The 15,056-nt window shown below is 48.4% G+C and overlaps 1 protein-coding gene across 1 annotated transcript; it reads right to left on the reverse strand.

Moving 5' to 3' along the window:
• Positions 1-909: 909 nt before the first annotated feature.
• On the reverse strand, positions 910-13,248 carry SMIM20 (small integral membrane protein 20). The gene is made up of 3 exons (XM_077776576.1): positions 13,117-13,248; positions 2,349-2,405; positions 910-1,583 (listed from the first exon to the last, which is right to left on the reverse strand). The coding sequence occupies exons 1-3, from the start codon at positions 13,223-13,225 to the stop codon at positions 1,546-1,548; spliced, it is 204 nt and encodes a 67-aa protein (XP_077632702.1). The 5' UTR covers positions 13,226-13,248; the 3' UTR covers positions 910-1,545.
• Between the last annotated feature and the right edge of the window lie 1,808 nt (positions 13,249-15,056).

Raw genomic sequence — 15,056 nt, forward strand, 5'->3', positions numbered from 1 at the left:
ACAACCCGCCTTTTGCTAAGCATGGGCAGCGAAGTCGGATGGGACACCTCGGACAATGCCTAGACGGGTCCTTTTATAACCATCAAGGCAGCTGAGCGGGACAGAGAGCCCCTTTATCTCTGCGAAGAGGTGTACTAAGGGCAGGGTCAAAGCCAGGACAAAGATCCCACTTCAAGAGACAAAATGGAATCTGTTCCATCTGACAAGCAGGCAGTCAAGGTCCCCGAGTCCTCGGAGCTGATGGCACGCACGCTTGCCTCGGTCATAAAGCAATCTCAATTATGCACCCACAGAATGGCTGACTCCAAGTCACACAACTTCCTGGTGCCCACTCCAAGGAAGAGTGGCCGAATGTACCCGGACCGGGTCCACTTCTTTTATTGGGTTATTAACCAGAAGTCGATGAAAGGTTAGGGGGTGTCTACCAAAAAATGATGACTCTGGCTTTGGAACTATCAATCTGATTTCTTTTTGACAGTAATTACCTAACTGTCTGTCATCTGTTAAGCAAACTCCCAGCTCACAGTAATAAAATGATGTCATGAGGCAGCTCATCTAAAAAGAACCTACGGTAATGTGCAAGGCACTCTGCTAAATCTACCGGTGAAAAAGATGTGTGTCTTCAAAGGCACATAATCTAGTAAGGGGCCAGGCAGAGCACCAGAGGAAGCGAGAGGTGTCCTCACGCTCTGCTCTCGGCAGCAGCCAGTGAGGTCTCTGGCAGAACACTGTGAGCAACAAGTCATTTGTCTCCACAAATGTGCTATTTGCCTTGAAACCGTTTACCTGCATACACACTGACAGGCACCACATAGCCGGACGCCTCGTCACATACAGTCCGGTCAAATAGCGCTTCTCAGTACAACTTAGTGAGTTGATAAAGGATTTTCAAAAACACTTACACCACTGTGAATCAAAAATGGATCATTTTAATATACACATTCTCACTTCTGTTAATGCAACACTGATTTCTACTCTGCCTGCATTACCATTTAGTTTAACTCCGTATTTATTTATTTTCCAACACGCAGCAACCTTCGGCGAGATGGTTAAGTTGAACCGGTTTTTCTTAGGCAGTACGAAGTACCTTGTCCTCAAAGAGTTTTATCAACTGGACCATTTTCAAAAAGCCCTATGAGGCTGCTCGGCACGGTGGTTTTTCACGGAAATTTCCTATTTGGGAGACGGTAAAACAGCCTGGGACCTTCCCAAGTCTACCGGCTGCTTGCATTCATATCACAGTGCGGCTGGGAAAGCAGCAGAAACTGAATAATAAGTAGAACTCCTCCAAACACAGCTGGGTGAGAGAGCTTCATTTTTAGAAAGTAAAGCGAATCATGAAAACCTCCCTAATGGTGTGATTTGCTCCAGGGTTCTTTTGATACTTAAGAAGGGAAATATTAATCCATGTGCACAGTGCTCTTATTTTCAGCTTTACAGACTTTTCTTCTTCAGCCATCGTTCTGTAGCGAGGCCATTTATTGTACTTGCTGCAGAATTGAAAGCAAGAAGATGTCTTTCATAATTGAGGTGCTGATAGCCTTCTCATTTCCTGCCAAATGGATCAGACCACACTTTTAACCCTATAGAAAGAAACATGAATCAAAACGGGATTCACTTTTAAAGTTCCTCCCACTTCCCTCAACCGCAAACAAGTGAAATGACATTAAAATCAAGCCATGTGATTCCCCTGAAGTTTGGGACAGTGCAGGTGAGGGGCCAGAGTCCTCGAGAGCGATGGCTGGGAGGCCACGGCCGCCATGACAGATTTCAAAATGGCTCAGAAATGGCTGCCCAACAGGAAGCTATGCATCTGGCCTAGTTAACAAAAACTGAATGAAAAACAAAAAAAGAACGCTGCCACAGATTACCAGAGTTTTGGTTAAGAAACTGGAAACCTCTCATTCTTACTCAACTTGGATCATCTGGATGTAACTAACTACTCAGCCACAAAGGGAACTTTTGAGCTTCTGTATAAAGCAGAATCCCATATCAATTAAAACAGCTCATAAGTAAACAGCCTTTTCCCGTGAGGCTAGTGTTTAACTAGGTGCCTGGAAATCAGCCTGCAGAACAGCTATTCGTACTTGGTGTTCAATCGCACACTTGTGAGGTTTCTATGCCCACATATCAAACGCAAAAGAAGGAACGTGCAGACTTGCAAAAATCATTCTGGGGTGAAATATTAAAAAGAAGTCTTGGGGTGCACCTATAGAACGGCAACTGCTGTGCAAGGACTAGCACAATCACCACCTAGCCTCTGCGTTCGAATGACCTTGACTGTGGAGCAAACGCACGCACCCCCCACAGCAGGACAAATGAGATTTTGTTTTGATTTTTAAGTTTACCTGGTGGCTGTACATCTTCTTGAACGATACCAGCTCGATTTATGGCTTGCTCTTTCTCTAAAAAACACAAAAGAAAAACTGCTCTTTAGAAAGTTGAGGGGTGAGGGGGCCTAGGTGGCTCAGTCAGTGAAATGTCTGACTTTTGATTTTGACTCAGGCCATGATTTCATGGTTCATGAGTTTGAGCCCCGAGTCCGGCTCTGTGCTGACAGTGCGGAGACTGCTAGGGATTCTCTGTCTGCCTCTCTCTGCCCCTCCCCTGCTCATACTTGCTCTCTCTCTCAAAAATAAATAAACTTAAAAAAAAAAGAAAGAAAGAAAGATGTTGATTGGACCATGGGGGAGTAGAAATCTTTCTATTTATATGGGCCAATGACATATGTGGGACAATTCAGAAACGACATACAGGAGTGGTACTAAATTCAGAGACCCAGTCCTCACAGTTTTTACATTACGTAAGTTCAATCCTATGGAGCAGAAAGACTGGATATTTTCAATAAAGGAAAAGAGAGCCATACTTCAAAAGAAAGCTCCCAACTAACGGCTTTTCTTGGTGATCTCAGCATTTTGGAAAGGCAACAAAACAACAAAAAAAAAGAACAATTCTGAAAGAGCTAGTGGGTGGGATATTATGAGGGGAAGGCTGCTGAATCGAAGGAACAAGTACAATTAACAAGAAAACGATGTAGTTTCTATGTCTCAAATACGCTCCGCCGAAGGAATAGACCCAGAGCTAAATATGCTATGTTTTTGATAGGAAATAGAGCAGAAAATTAATCTTTGGGTGGGTGGCTTTGGTTTGGATAACTGAAGCTTCCCTAATTGATTGCAGGTGCTGTGCCAATTAGTAAGCGCGTTTCAGCTATGGCGGCTTAGCCCATCTCTTTGGAGATGTCCAACGGGCAGGGGCCAAGAGAAATTGGGCATTTTATGTCTGTGGGCTTCAAGCGCTCTGACACATCTTTCTAAGTGGTTTAGAATAAACCCAAGGTCTGTGAAAACAAAGACTTATTATTTTCAGTATCTTGACAAACAAATGGCAGCTTTTCAGGGGAAAGACTTGCAGTCAAAGGATGTTTACTACTAAATTACAGTAATTAAATGCGGTAATCAGACCTTTGTTGTAATCAGGCTGACAGTGTTTCTTGAAATCCACATTTGGCTCTTATTTAATATTAGGCTGTTTTCTTTATTCTGGCCTCTGGATTCTCATAAAGTTACAAGAAGCATGAAGGTACAAGAAACAGGGATTTGCCAAATCGAATATCCATTGAACCTGCTTCTCCAGTGATGTGACAGAAAGTCAATCCTAAGTGACCTGATAGTTTTATCAATGCTGAGTTTTGCTTTGGCAAATAAAACACCGGCCAGTAGGGATTATGAGAATCTTGATATCTAATTCTAAGGGAGACAGAGGGAAGAGCTAGCATAAAGAAGACAGTGGCCCGAGGGTTTCCTGGGTCTCTCTGAAAAGTAGGAGGTAGGCGGCAATCAAGACCCTCTGGGCCAAAATATGCCAAAGAGCAGATAATGGAGCCTCTCAAATGTCAGCTGTTCTAAACTGACTACAACACAAGAGGTGATGTCACCTCCTAAGACATTGAATTCCTGTCGGATTGAGCCCTACCATATTGTCAACGTGTAAGGTCTCAAAGTATGATGTGTCTCAAATGTGCTCCTGGAAAATGCCAATGGTAAAAGATTACACTGTCACCTGTGCCAGGAACAAAAATAAGATACAACTGTCCACACCTAAGAGGTCCATTTGCCAGTATTATGGAAGAGGTGGATCTTTTCAAACAATGATCAATTGCCAGAAAGCTTTCCAGCCGTAGATTTAAGAAAATCGGACATCCTGGTGTACTGAACACATTCTCCAAGAGGCAGGTACCGCGAAGCCGAAGACCCTGGCAGGCTGCCAAGCACCAAAGGAACCTGACTTTCTGTAACAAGGACAGAATGTCTAATTGTGTCCTAATCTCTTACAAGGCAGTGGAGGACGTAGTGAAGAGAAAGGAATCCCTGTCTTCACACTTTCTTGCTAATTGCTAATGAGGTTGGAGAGAGGCGAAGGATTTATTTAAAATAGACCATAATCTCTTTATAATCCTTGTCCTTATGCAACCACCTTGTTTTTTTGGTTTTTTGGCTTGGACAGGCAATTGAAACCGATTTGCTGAACTAGTTCCTACCGAGTGATAACTGGTATTAGCATCCTAGATAACGTTCCCTGGTTTTCTTTAATCCATTAATGTTTTATAAATGCTCGAAAGCCAAAGCAGTCTTATATAAATTCAGGATATGACACAAAGACACTTTTAAAAATGTGAATGCGGAATATGCTAAGAGGAAAACAAACTGGTCCCTCGGGGTTTAGAAGTACATGTTGCTGAGGCTGACGGTAAGTTTCTCTTTTGCTATCATTAAGAGAAACGGCAAGTGTCTATAAACCTCAGGAAAGGGGCAATGCAGAAGTCAGAGTTTAAACTATGTGAACAAACCAGGATAAGCTAATTACGGACTTTTCAGTTGAGAGCATGTTTTTATCAGGAGTGAAATGATTAAGACACAAGTATGTGATACTGGGCGTGGAGCGTGGCAATGCCAGTTAGAAAAGTCCTCACTCTGGAGTCTCAGCAAGCCCGACTCTGCCCCCTGGTGCTAAGGCAGTGATCTGATTTGTAGTTTTAATTGAGGATCATTATCTCTAGTCAAAGGGCCAAGCATTATTATTAAAACTGGTAATGCATGTGGACAGGCTGATTATCCTGTTGTAGTAACAGAATCCACCTAATAATTTTTAAGTCTTTGACTGGGAAAAATGTATCTTTGTATTAAATGTCCATACAGTAAAACAACTTCGCTGTGTGACTTGTTACTGTAACATGCACAACTAAGCAACAAAGGGGGAGTGTTCCGGCAAACTGGCAAAGGGTATTTGAGGGGTGGGTGGACCAGCAGCTAGAACCTGAAAAGCAGGTGCAGAAGGGGACCTGAGAGCCCTGCCTAGTGAGAAAAGAGCCTTAGGACACCTCATCTCCTCTGGGCAACAGACAGTTAAAACTAAAAGCAACTTGAACCTGAAGTAATTGGACAAATGGCAACATTCGAATATGGACTGTACATTAGATAATAGCAGTGTCAATATTAAATTTCCTGGCCTGGATAACTGCATTGAGGTTTGTAAGAAAATGCCCTTATTCTTATGAAACACATGCTGAAGTGTTTGGAGATGAAAGCTCACAATGTCCTGAACTTACTCCCAATGGGTTCAGCAAAATAACAGTAATAATTATATGCAGATATAATTGTGCGTGTGTGTGTGTGTGTGTGTGTGTGTGTGTGTATGCATGCACGTATGTGTAGATCTGTAATACATGGGGGGGGACAAACGCGGCAAAATGAAAAACTATAAATCTAAGTGATGAATATACGGGAATTTATGATACTATTCTTAGGTCTTTCCTGTTGGTTGGATTTTTTTAATAACTAAAATATGTAACTGCAAAGCAAGTTTTTAGGAAGTCCTTACACTTCTTTATGTCTGTGCCATTACGATTACTTCCAAGTAGTTTTAAAATAGCAAATAAGGGGCACCTGGGTGGCTCAGTCAGTTAAGCGGCCGACTTCAGCTTAACTCACAGTTAGTGGGTTCGAGCCCCGCGTCGGGCTCTGTGCTGACAGCTCAGGGCCTGGAGCCTGCTTCAGNTTTAAAGTAAAAATAAAATAAAATATCAAATAAAAACTTTAAAAATTACTTTGTCAGGGCTCGCATTCTGCAGCTGTTGCCTCGACTCGCACTACCCCGGCCCGCGGGGTAGTCCAGGCCCAGACGTGCTCGGGTTGCCCACTGAACTAGCAGTGGAGGGGACCAGAGGGCCCCGGTGGGGGCAACATGAGTTCGAGCCCCACACTGGGCTCTCCGCTGTCAGCCCACAGCCCGCTTTGGAGCCTCTGTCTCCTCTCTCTCTGTCCTTCCCCGGCTCGTGCACACGCTGTCTCTTACTCTCTCTCTCTCTCTCAAAAACTAGATAAACTTAAAAAAAAAATGGCCATGGAGGCAAGTGTGAACCAGTGGCTGAAGGGGACTAAATGGCCATTGGAGGCACTGACTGCTTCCAACACTACAGACACTTTTAGTTCCTCACCAGCGTCTGGCTGAATCCAGGGAGCTCTGTAACGCCGGTGAGAAAGTAAGACCTTAGTCTGTCTGTACTGCCTCTGCCTCTACGGTGAGGTAAATGGAAAGGGATTCCAGCACCTGGCATGTAATGAGGAAAATGCCCTTCCGAGTAAGAATTATTTCTGGATCGAGGAATTACTTACAACCCCATTCCTCATCTACCCAACATACTTGCGGTTGGGGCAGAAGGTGCAGCAATAAAAGAACCCGACGGTGTGTTAGGGGGAGTGAGGTCTCCTCACTGCAATCCCACGCAACCTTTCCCCCTGCTCGTAAGCGCTCTTTGCTGTCTTAAAGGCACACGAAACAAGGCATCATTAAGCGGCAGCCATGGCAGCCGGTCTGTCCACCCAGCAATTAATGTGCTAAGTGACCTGGGACAAGTCACCTAAACAAGGGGCTGAATGAGCACAGGGTTTCTGGCAAAACTCTATGATTTGATGCTTCTGCACATCGAATTAAAGTTAAAAACGAACAAGATCACAGAAAACGATCCTATTCGGTCTTATTTCACAGGGCAGTATAAAGTGCATGTTACCTTTAAAAGGCCACATTCAGGGTCGTGGTCTAGCTCGAGGATGCAAAGCCAGATTAGGCTCTGAGCTACAGCAGCTGCACCCTGCCCGAAACGAGGGCTCTTCCAATACACCACGCTGAGCCAGCAGGCTGAAGGCTACAGAGCATCATCTGGGATTCCCTCCAGAAGTACGACAGAACCGGCCCCACGCTTCTGCTCCGAGATCGCTGACCGCCAATGCCAATGCCGACTCCCCAGCGCCCATTTCGTCCTGAAGTGTCCCTTGTAGCACTGCCCTTGTGACCCGTGTAACACTTAGTAGAGTCGGCCTGGGTCAGTGGAGAGCTGCAGGTCACACTGAATGTCAACATGGAATCCACCAAGGCGGTCTTGCAACAGCAGCCTGCCTGCTTTGAAAGCATGGAAGGCCTCCTTGACCTTCTCTAAGCAGCCTTCCTTTTCCTTCCCCGCTGCCGCGAGGCTTGCTCCAGCGGGTGACGGGCCCTCTGCCCACCCGGGCTGGCCAGCACTGGTCAGGCTGGCCCAGCTGAAGGGCCGGCACGGACCTGGTACTTGGGCCCTGCGTGGCGTGGCCACTGGCCCTGCTTCATCCGGGTCAAGGCCTGGATGTCTGGCCTACGTCGCCCCGCCTTCTCCTCAGTCTGCCCGGAGTTGGGGGAACACACGTGTCCGAAGGCTGCTCCGGAGAGGCAGACCCACCACAAGAGGCTGAGAAAGGGGCTGAAACGCGGGAGCGGGAGAGCGGAGGCAAGGCGAGTGGCAGGGGGCGGCCCCAGGAGCTCGGGGAAGACAGTGTTTCGAGGAGAGAGACTCTGGCTGGGGGTTGTGCCTCCCGCTCACAGATGACCGACTCGCTGCGTTACAAAGCGGACAGGAGTCACCACGAGGACGTGCCCACGACTCCCCAGCATCACACCTGCATTCAGCTGCATCCACACCTGTCCCCTCCTGAGCCGGCGCGAGGGGCGTCCTGCCTTCGGTCCGCGGCTCTCCTCCGGCCGGTCTCAAGAGCCCCTAGCACCTGGCACTCTTGCTTTGATCAGAGACCTCTTGGCTGTCCCACCTGCCCCTAAAACAAAACTCTCCCTAGACCCCCTGACCTGCTGCAAATATAGCATGCTCCACTCCACGCTAACGTCTTTAAAGAGTCAATGTGATCCACTACGCACTCGTGCGTCCACTGCAGCCTGCTCCCTGGCCGCCACCGAACCACTGAGAGCATCCCTGGCCAGAGAACCTACGACCTTCACTTTCTTCGCAAATCTAAAGGAGATTTTCACTTCTTCTCTCTGCCTCCAGGAAGCCTGCCTGACCCTGTGGGCCAGCCCCCTGCCCATGAAGAGCTGTCCCCTGGGGACCTGGGCGGCAGCCTCTGCTGGGTTCAGTCATCTTGCTCTGACCGCCCCTTCCCAGCTTCCTTTGAAGGCTCTCTTTCTTGTGACCACTCGCTCTGCAAATACCATGTTCACCAGGGTGTGGGGTGCCGTCCTAGGCCAGCTGGTCCCTTCCAGGCCCTCGGCGCAGCCTGGGAGCCCCCCCCCCGGGAACCCCCCCCCACCGCATGACTCTGACTCCCGGCCAGTCCTGATCCACTGCCCAGTGCGGCCCCCGCTCGGGCCCAGTGCCTCAGTCCAGACTGGCACATGCCGCTGCCTGTGGGAATCTCCAAGAGTCCGTCCACACACCTAAAACTCAATCCGTCCCAAACGGAACTAGCTCATCCTCTCCCCAAACCAAGCTCTTCTTCTGTTTCTTAGTTAGCGACCAGCACCACCATCTCCTCAGCTGCTGAAGCCTGGAGATTAGCTGTCATTCTCCTTCGTGTCCGCCTTCATCCTGTAGTTTACTCCGTAAACACAGCCCCCAAATCCAGTACTTGTCTCCGGTCCCACACCGCTACCCTGGTTCAGGCTACGGTCACCTCCCCCTACTCGCCTGTGACCCCAAGCTACAGCGTTCCTGTAAAAGGCCTTCTTGTTTCCAGCCTCCACCGGCAGCGACAGTGAAATCTGATCACCTCACCCTCCCGATTAAAATACTTCCATGAGCCTCTGCTGGCTAGACGTGGGGGGCAGCACAGGGCTGTGGAAGTATTTTAATCAAGCAAGCAAGATGATCAAATTCAAGGAACACATGGACGGTGACAGACTTTTCAACGGCCACGGGGAAAACTGGAGTTCTAGACATTTTCTGACAAACAAGAATGAATCTTCCCACTTGCAAATGCTCATGAAAGAAATATTATCAGATGGACCTCAGAAGGAAGAAGACTGACACCGGACAAGAGTGAGATGTAGGGCTCGGTGAGTGAAGAATGTGGGCAAAGAGAAACAATCTGTGACTGTACAAAACTCCGACAGTACTAAGTGCCTGGGGAGAAATAACATGAGGCAGGTTAGGCCGTGTGGGACCATTGCATATTTCAGAGATACTGACCAACTTTAACGTTTAATCATGAAAGAATGTAAAACTTTCAAAAGAATAGGAGAAAAATAAAGAAAACTCGAGGACAGAAAAAGAGAAAATAAAGGAGTTATAGGAAAAGAAGAATAAATAGAAAACAACATAAATGGAGCAAACAAATATAAATACATCAGTAACATAAATGAAGATGAGCTCAGTCTAACAGTTAAAAGGGATGATCAGATCAAATTTAAAATTCCAGTTTAGGCTGGTTATGAGAATAAAAGACAGAGGTTGNATAAACAGGAAAATACTAACCAAAACAATACTAGTAACTATAATATTGATCAAATAGAGCTGGCCAGAAATAGTAGGGATAAAGAGGACCCTTCACGTGATGATAATTGGAAAAAAATCTCCAGAAATGTTCCATATTGTGTGTACCTAATAAAATGGCCTCAAGATACTAAGTCACAGAATTAAGATGCTTGATCTGGAATCGACAGACACAGAACCCTGTAAATAATGAGGTGATATCCCCACTTAAAGCACACAGGGAACATTGGCAAAAACTGAACTTATTAAGCCACAAAGCAAATCATGACTAATATCAAAGAATCAAAATCATACAGTCCTTGTTCTTTAACCACAAATGCAAATAAAGTAGAAATCGGCAACAGGAGCGACCGGAAAGACCACTGCGGCTGTGGGTAGAGAATGAGTGGTAGCTGGGGCCTCATGGGAGCAGGGAGACCCGCTCAGAGGCCACGGAGAGGGTGAGGGAAGTGGGCTGGATGAGGGTGGGGACCCGGAGGTGGGGAGAAGCGCTCTGCCCATCTTGTTCCGTCTCGTACACCCGGCACCAGACGCAACGCCGGGTACACAGTAATTGCTAAAATCCACGTTATCAACAGTGCAAAAGGCGCTAACTAAATGCTAGTGCAAGGTGCTGAATTGCTGAACTGCAGCTCCATCCTCACAACAGATGCGCCAGGTCCCCACTGCCCAGTCACCACCGCCTCGCCTTCCTGGACCGCAGTTTCCTGCCCGGTCAGCCAGCCCAGCTTCAACCTCCTTGTCTCACATCCTTGCCCTGTGGCTCCTGAGTTTCTAAACCCTTTTATGGGATGCCTACTACAAAACTACACTCGGTGTTTCCACACCGGTCATCTGCTCTAATACATCCCCAAACCTGTAAATCCAGTCCTGTAAACTCTAGTGCTCCAGACGAAGAAATGGGCTGAGCTCTGGGAGGTTAAGTAACTTACCCTAGACCCTCACCTGCCTTCCTCCCCCCTCGCACCGCCTCAGACACAGTATGGTGGTGTGGCGACTAAGTACACTGGTTCAACTCCCAGATCCCACTGTGGGTCCTTGTTGCAAGTCACTTAACTCTCCCATACCTCATACTGTCCACATATAAAATGGGAGTGATTGGGGCCTCTGGGTGGCTCAGTCAGTTGAGCATCTGACGTTCGCTCAGGTCATGATCTCACAGGTCTGTGAGTTCGATCCCCGCATCAGGCTCTGTGCTGACAGCTCAGAGCCTGGAGCCTGCGTCAGATTCTGCGTTTCCTTCTCTCTCTTCCCCTCCCCTGCTCATGCTCTGTCTCTCTCTCTCTCAAAAACTAAATAAACATTAAAAAAAACATTTTTTTAATGGGTTGATGATCACACGGCAGCTACAACAAATGGAAACTAGATGGGTTAATATGTATGAAGTGCTTGGAGGAGAGGCAGACAGATAATAAATTTTCAATAGATACTAGCTGTTTCGTATCATTTACTTGTTTCAAGAATCAACTACGACTCTTAGATAAGAGTGGGCCAAATTAATGAAAATCGAACCAGAAAAGTGGGCAGCCGTAGACTGCTTTCCAGTTAAAATGCAGATATTGTAGCCACGCTCTCTAAATGTTCACCTCAGTGGCCTGATTTTCTGTCTCAAGCACCTCGGACAAGCATAGGCTCAAGGACACCCCTATAAGGCTGTTGTGGGGATACATGGCACAAATTCACACCTTTGGAATCTGATCTAGACGAGCACTTCTCAACCTCAGCCCCGTGCACATTTGGGGCTGGGCAATTCCTTGTCACGGGGCCCTGCCCTGTGCACTGCAGAAAGTTTAGCAGCATCCCTGGCCTCTATCCACTAGACGCCAGTAGCTCACTCACACCGCCCCACTCCACCCCCGGTTGTGACAAGCAAAAATGTCTCCAGAAGGAACCAAATGTCCCCTGGGGGACAAAATCATCCCCAGCGGAGCCATTGCTTTCGTCTTCCTAACTGAAACTTTGCCAGTGGGATCCAAAGCAGAGGTCCCTGTCCCAAGGCCAGCGCTACAGGCCCTAACAAAGCAGTGTGAGGCAGGCACCCAGGCAGGAGGGGTGATGGAACTAGATTACCCTGGGCTTCCCACAGCCCCGTGTCTACCCCCACGCAGGGAGCGTGGACACAGGCTAGAAGGCAGAACGCAGAGGCCATTTCAATCCTGGCTGATGAAAAGAAGCTACAAGGAAATGTGAGCGTGTAGCTAAATCACTCTGCTCTACCTCCAGAAACCAAATGTTGTAGCATTTGTAACGGGCAGAGCATTTACACAGAGCTTTTGCCTTCAAATCGCCAAGCTTTCAGCCTCCGCTAATATTCTCAAGGGGCAGGGTTGGCCTTCTTCCACCTTCAAGATGATTCAGGTTTCCTGGAGAACAAAATGAGCCTCTAATGCCTAATATTTTCTCTCTGACAGATGGTTTCAGATGTATCAAAGTGCTAATCCTCGCTGAGGTATAGGTCTCAAGGAAGGAGAGTTTGGATTTTAGAATGATGGAACTTGAATGATTAAGGAGGAAAATTACTCCCTGGATATTCACCATTGTCATGTGAGCAACCCGCATAAAATGAAGGAAGACAGCAGAATCTGAAAAAAGATTTGAGGAGGAGAAGAGGAGAGGAAGAATTCAAACACCCAGGTTAAGAGTTTAGGTTTGAAACATTTCCGCTCAAAGGCATCTCCGGGAGTGGAAATGAAGTGCAATAAAAACACCTTCAGGCTCACGCCGGTTAGGGTTCCCTCTGCCTCCCGCCAATATCACCATTCCCAGTTTCCGTGTGCAGGAGAAGCCCTGGAGATGGAGGCCAGGATTGGAATATATGACTCGCAACGTATTAGCTGTGTGACCTTGGGCCTGCTATACAACCTCTCTGAGCCTCAGTTTTCCTGCCTACAGAACGGACATTAATACCTACCTTAAAGTGAGGTTGTGGACTTTAAAAGAGCCAACGAATGCCTAATGTGACACACAGTAAGCGTTCAGCGAATGCTACCTGTGCGCATGAACTAGTATTTAGTGTCAACCTACTATGTGCAGACTACTTTCGTTGCCACTTTGGAGTCTCAATGGAGGCTAAATGGTTTTGTTTCAGGTATTACAAATAACCGTTTATAGATGAGGATACTGAGAGTAGGAGAGACTGAGTCCCTTGTCCACGGTCACAAAGCCGCACACGGCAGGACTCGAACCCCGGCCTGCCTCACTCCCGAGCCAAGCTCTTTCCACCGCCCCACGAACAGGTGCGGGGCGCGGGTGGGGGGTGGGGGTTGTTACTGAGACCAGGCCGCCGCGCGGGGTCACAGGTCACTCACGGTACTCCTCCAGCCGCATTAGGGGCCGGAAGTAGATAGGGTAGAAGGCGGCGCCGATCAGGGAGACGAAGCCGCTGAAGATGAGCGCGGTGCGCAGGTTCCGGGACATGGCGCCGGGCGGCGGACCACCAGACCNGCGCTCAGCGTCCCGGGCGCTCCCGCCTCGGGGTGAGTGGCGCTCTTTCCTGGCTGCGTCGCGTGGGTCCCGTTCTGGCCTCGGCCCTGCCTGCAGCCCAGTTTCCCCTCAGCCGCTCTACCCACCATTCTCCTGACTTCCTTTATCACCCCCTTCCTTGCCAGTCACGCTTTCTCTTTCTTCCCACTCCTTAGTTTGATTTTAGTGACTTTCTACCTCGAGCTGCGTGCCCTCTCTGGCTCCCGGATTCAGTCCTCGTTACCAGTCTGCCCATTTTGCGGGTGAGGGAAGCCTGACTCAGCTGGGCGGCTTTGGACAAGTCAGTTGACCTTGAGGGCGGTTTGAAGGGATGAGACACCAAGGAGCCATTCACTTGCCCCAGGATGGCCTGCAGGGGGCTTATAAACCAGACACACGGGGGCTTTGGGGCCTAGACGAGGGGGGAGGAGTGTTGTTTCAATGACCAAGCTACAGGTAGATGTTTTCTGACCCGGTTTTTCCACCCTCTCTCTCCGTTCCCTTGGCTGAATGTCAGGGTTATGAATGAGGATGGGGAGTAAATAGGATCAGGGGCAGGCAGAGAGCCAGCGACCAGTCCCACTGATGGGACCTGGGGGCTCTGCCTTACTGCTTGCGGTGGGGGCCACTAAGGGTAGACATTCCCCTCCCCTTCCTTCTGGGTGGGCTGTGGGGGCATATGAGCTACCCAGGGGTCCTGAACAGCGAGATGAAGGTTCCTTGGGCCTTCACTCAATCCTTCATACATAAGGATGCTCCCAGCAGCTGGGGGCTGGGGAGCGAGAGGACATTCATCCCGACCGCAGCAGTATTATTTAGTCCAGAAAAGATCTACGATCTTTCAGAAACGGTGTGGAGAGCACAGGTTTCCTCTCTGTCTGTAGTTTTGTAGTTGAATCAAGCTACTGTCTACCTCTGTGGTTCCAGAAGCATATAAATCAGGTGTTCGATCTGTCAGCAGATTTATGGACTGTCTGCCATCCCCCAAACACCAGGCAAAGTGCTGCGAGGGACACAAAGATGAGTAAGACGTGACCCTTGCTCTCCGGAATCCTGCCACGTGAGCGCAGAGACAGGACATATACATAAAAAGATAACGAATGACCCGACACAGCTTGTTGCCAATGAGTGATAGGGTCCCGCAGGCTGCAGAAGTTTGGCGGAGGAAGACAGATGACTATAGGGTGAGGCCACCGCTCCCCCGGGGCTTGCAGGAGCGTGTTAGGGTGAGGACAGCGCCTTCACAGCAGACAGAGGAGCCGTGATGCGTGCTTTCTATCACGTGATGTAAAAGCCCAGGTGTAGTGCACGTTTGTCATTTTAGCAACTCAGCGTCCACTTACCTTTCCTTTAATAGCACTGGAATATTTTTTGGCAAAACACTCCTCTTCCAATCTCAATCCATGAGGTATAGGAGGGCTTCTCCTCTGTCCCCCCACTCCCAATTATTTTTTTTTCCAGCTCTGAGAGTTAAGCGTATAACCAAGCCTGACCAGGCTTCCGCACCACAGGGATTGACTGGGACGGGACCCAGGCCTGATCACCTTAAGCAGCTGCCTCCTCCTGGCCACATGACCCAAGTTGAGCCAACCATAGTCTATCCCAGCACCTAGAAATCTGGATTTGAACTTGGGATTCGATGCTGGAACCACTGGACACTACCGTTCAGAGACTGAGAATGAGGACAGCCGAGCACAAGGAGAGCTGGCAGATAGAAATCAGGTGCTGACATTACATTTGAGCCCCTGGAGCCAGCTGTGCCTGAATGGATCCACATTAGAGGGAA

The sequence above is a fragment of the Crocuta crocuta genome, unplaced genomic scaffold (assembly GCF_008692635.1).
Source record: "Crocuta crocuta isolate KB4526 unplaced genomic scaffold, BGI_CrCroc_1.0 scaffold57, whole genome shotgun sequence".
Lineage (NCBI taxonomy): Eukaryota > Metazoa > Chordata > Mammalia > Carnivora > Hyaenidae > Crocuta > Crocuta crocuta.

Bases quoted from the DNA above. Each gene is read 5' to 3' on its own strand.
- SMIM20 (XM_077776576.1), bottom strand. From the start codon at position 13,225: ATGTCCCGGAACCTGCGCACCGCGCTCATCTTCAGCGGCTTCGTCTCC. The intron at 2,406-13,116 runs GTGAGTGACCTG...TGTGTTTTTTAG, and splicing joins AATGCGGCTGGAGGAGTACC to AGAAAGAGCAAGCCATAAAT. The intron at 1,584-2,348 runs GTAAACTTAAAA...TTCTTTCTATAG, and splicing joins AGAAGATGTACAGCCACCAG to GGTTAAAAGTGTGGTCTGAT.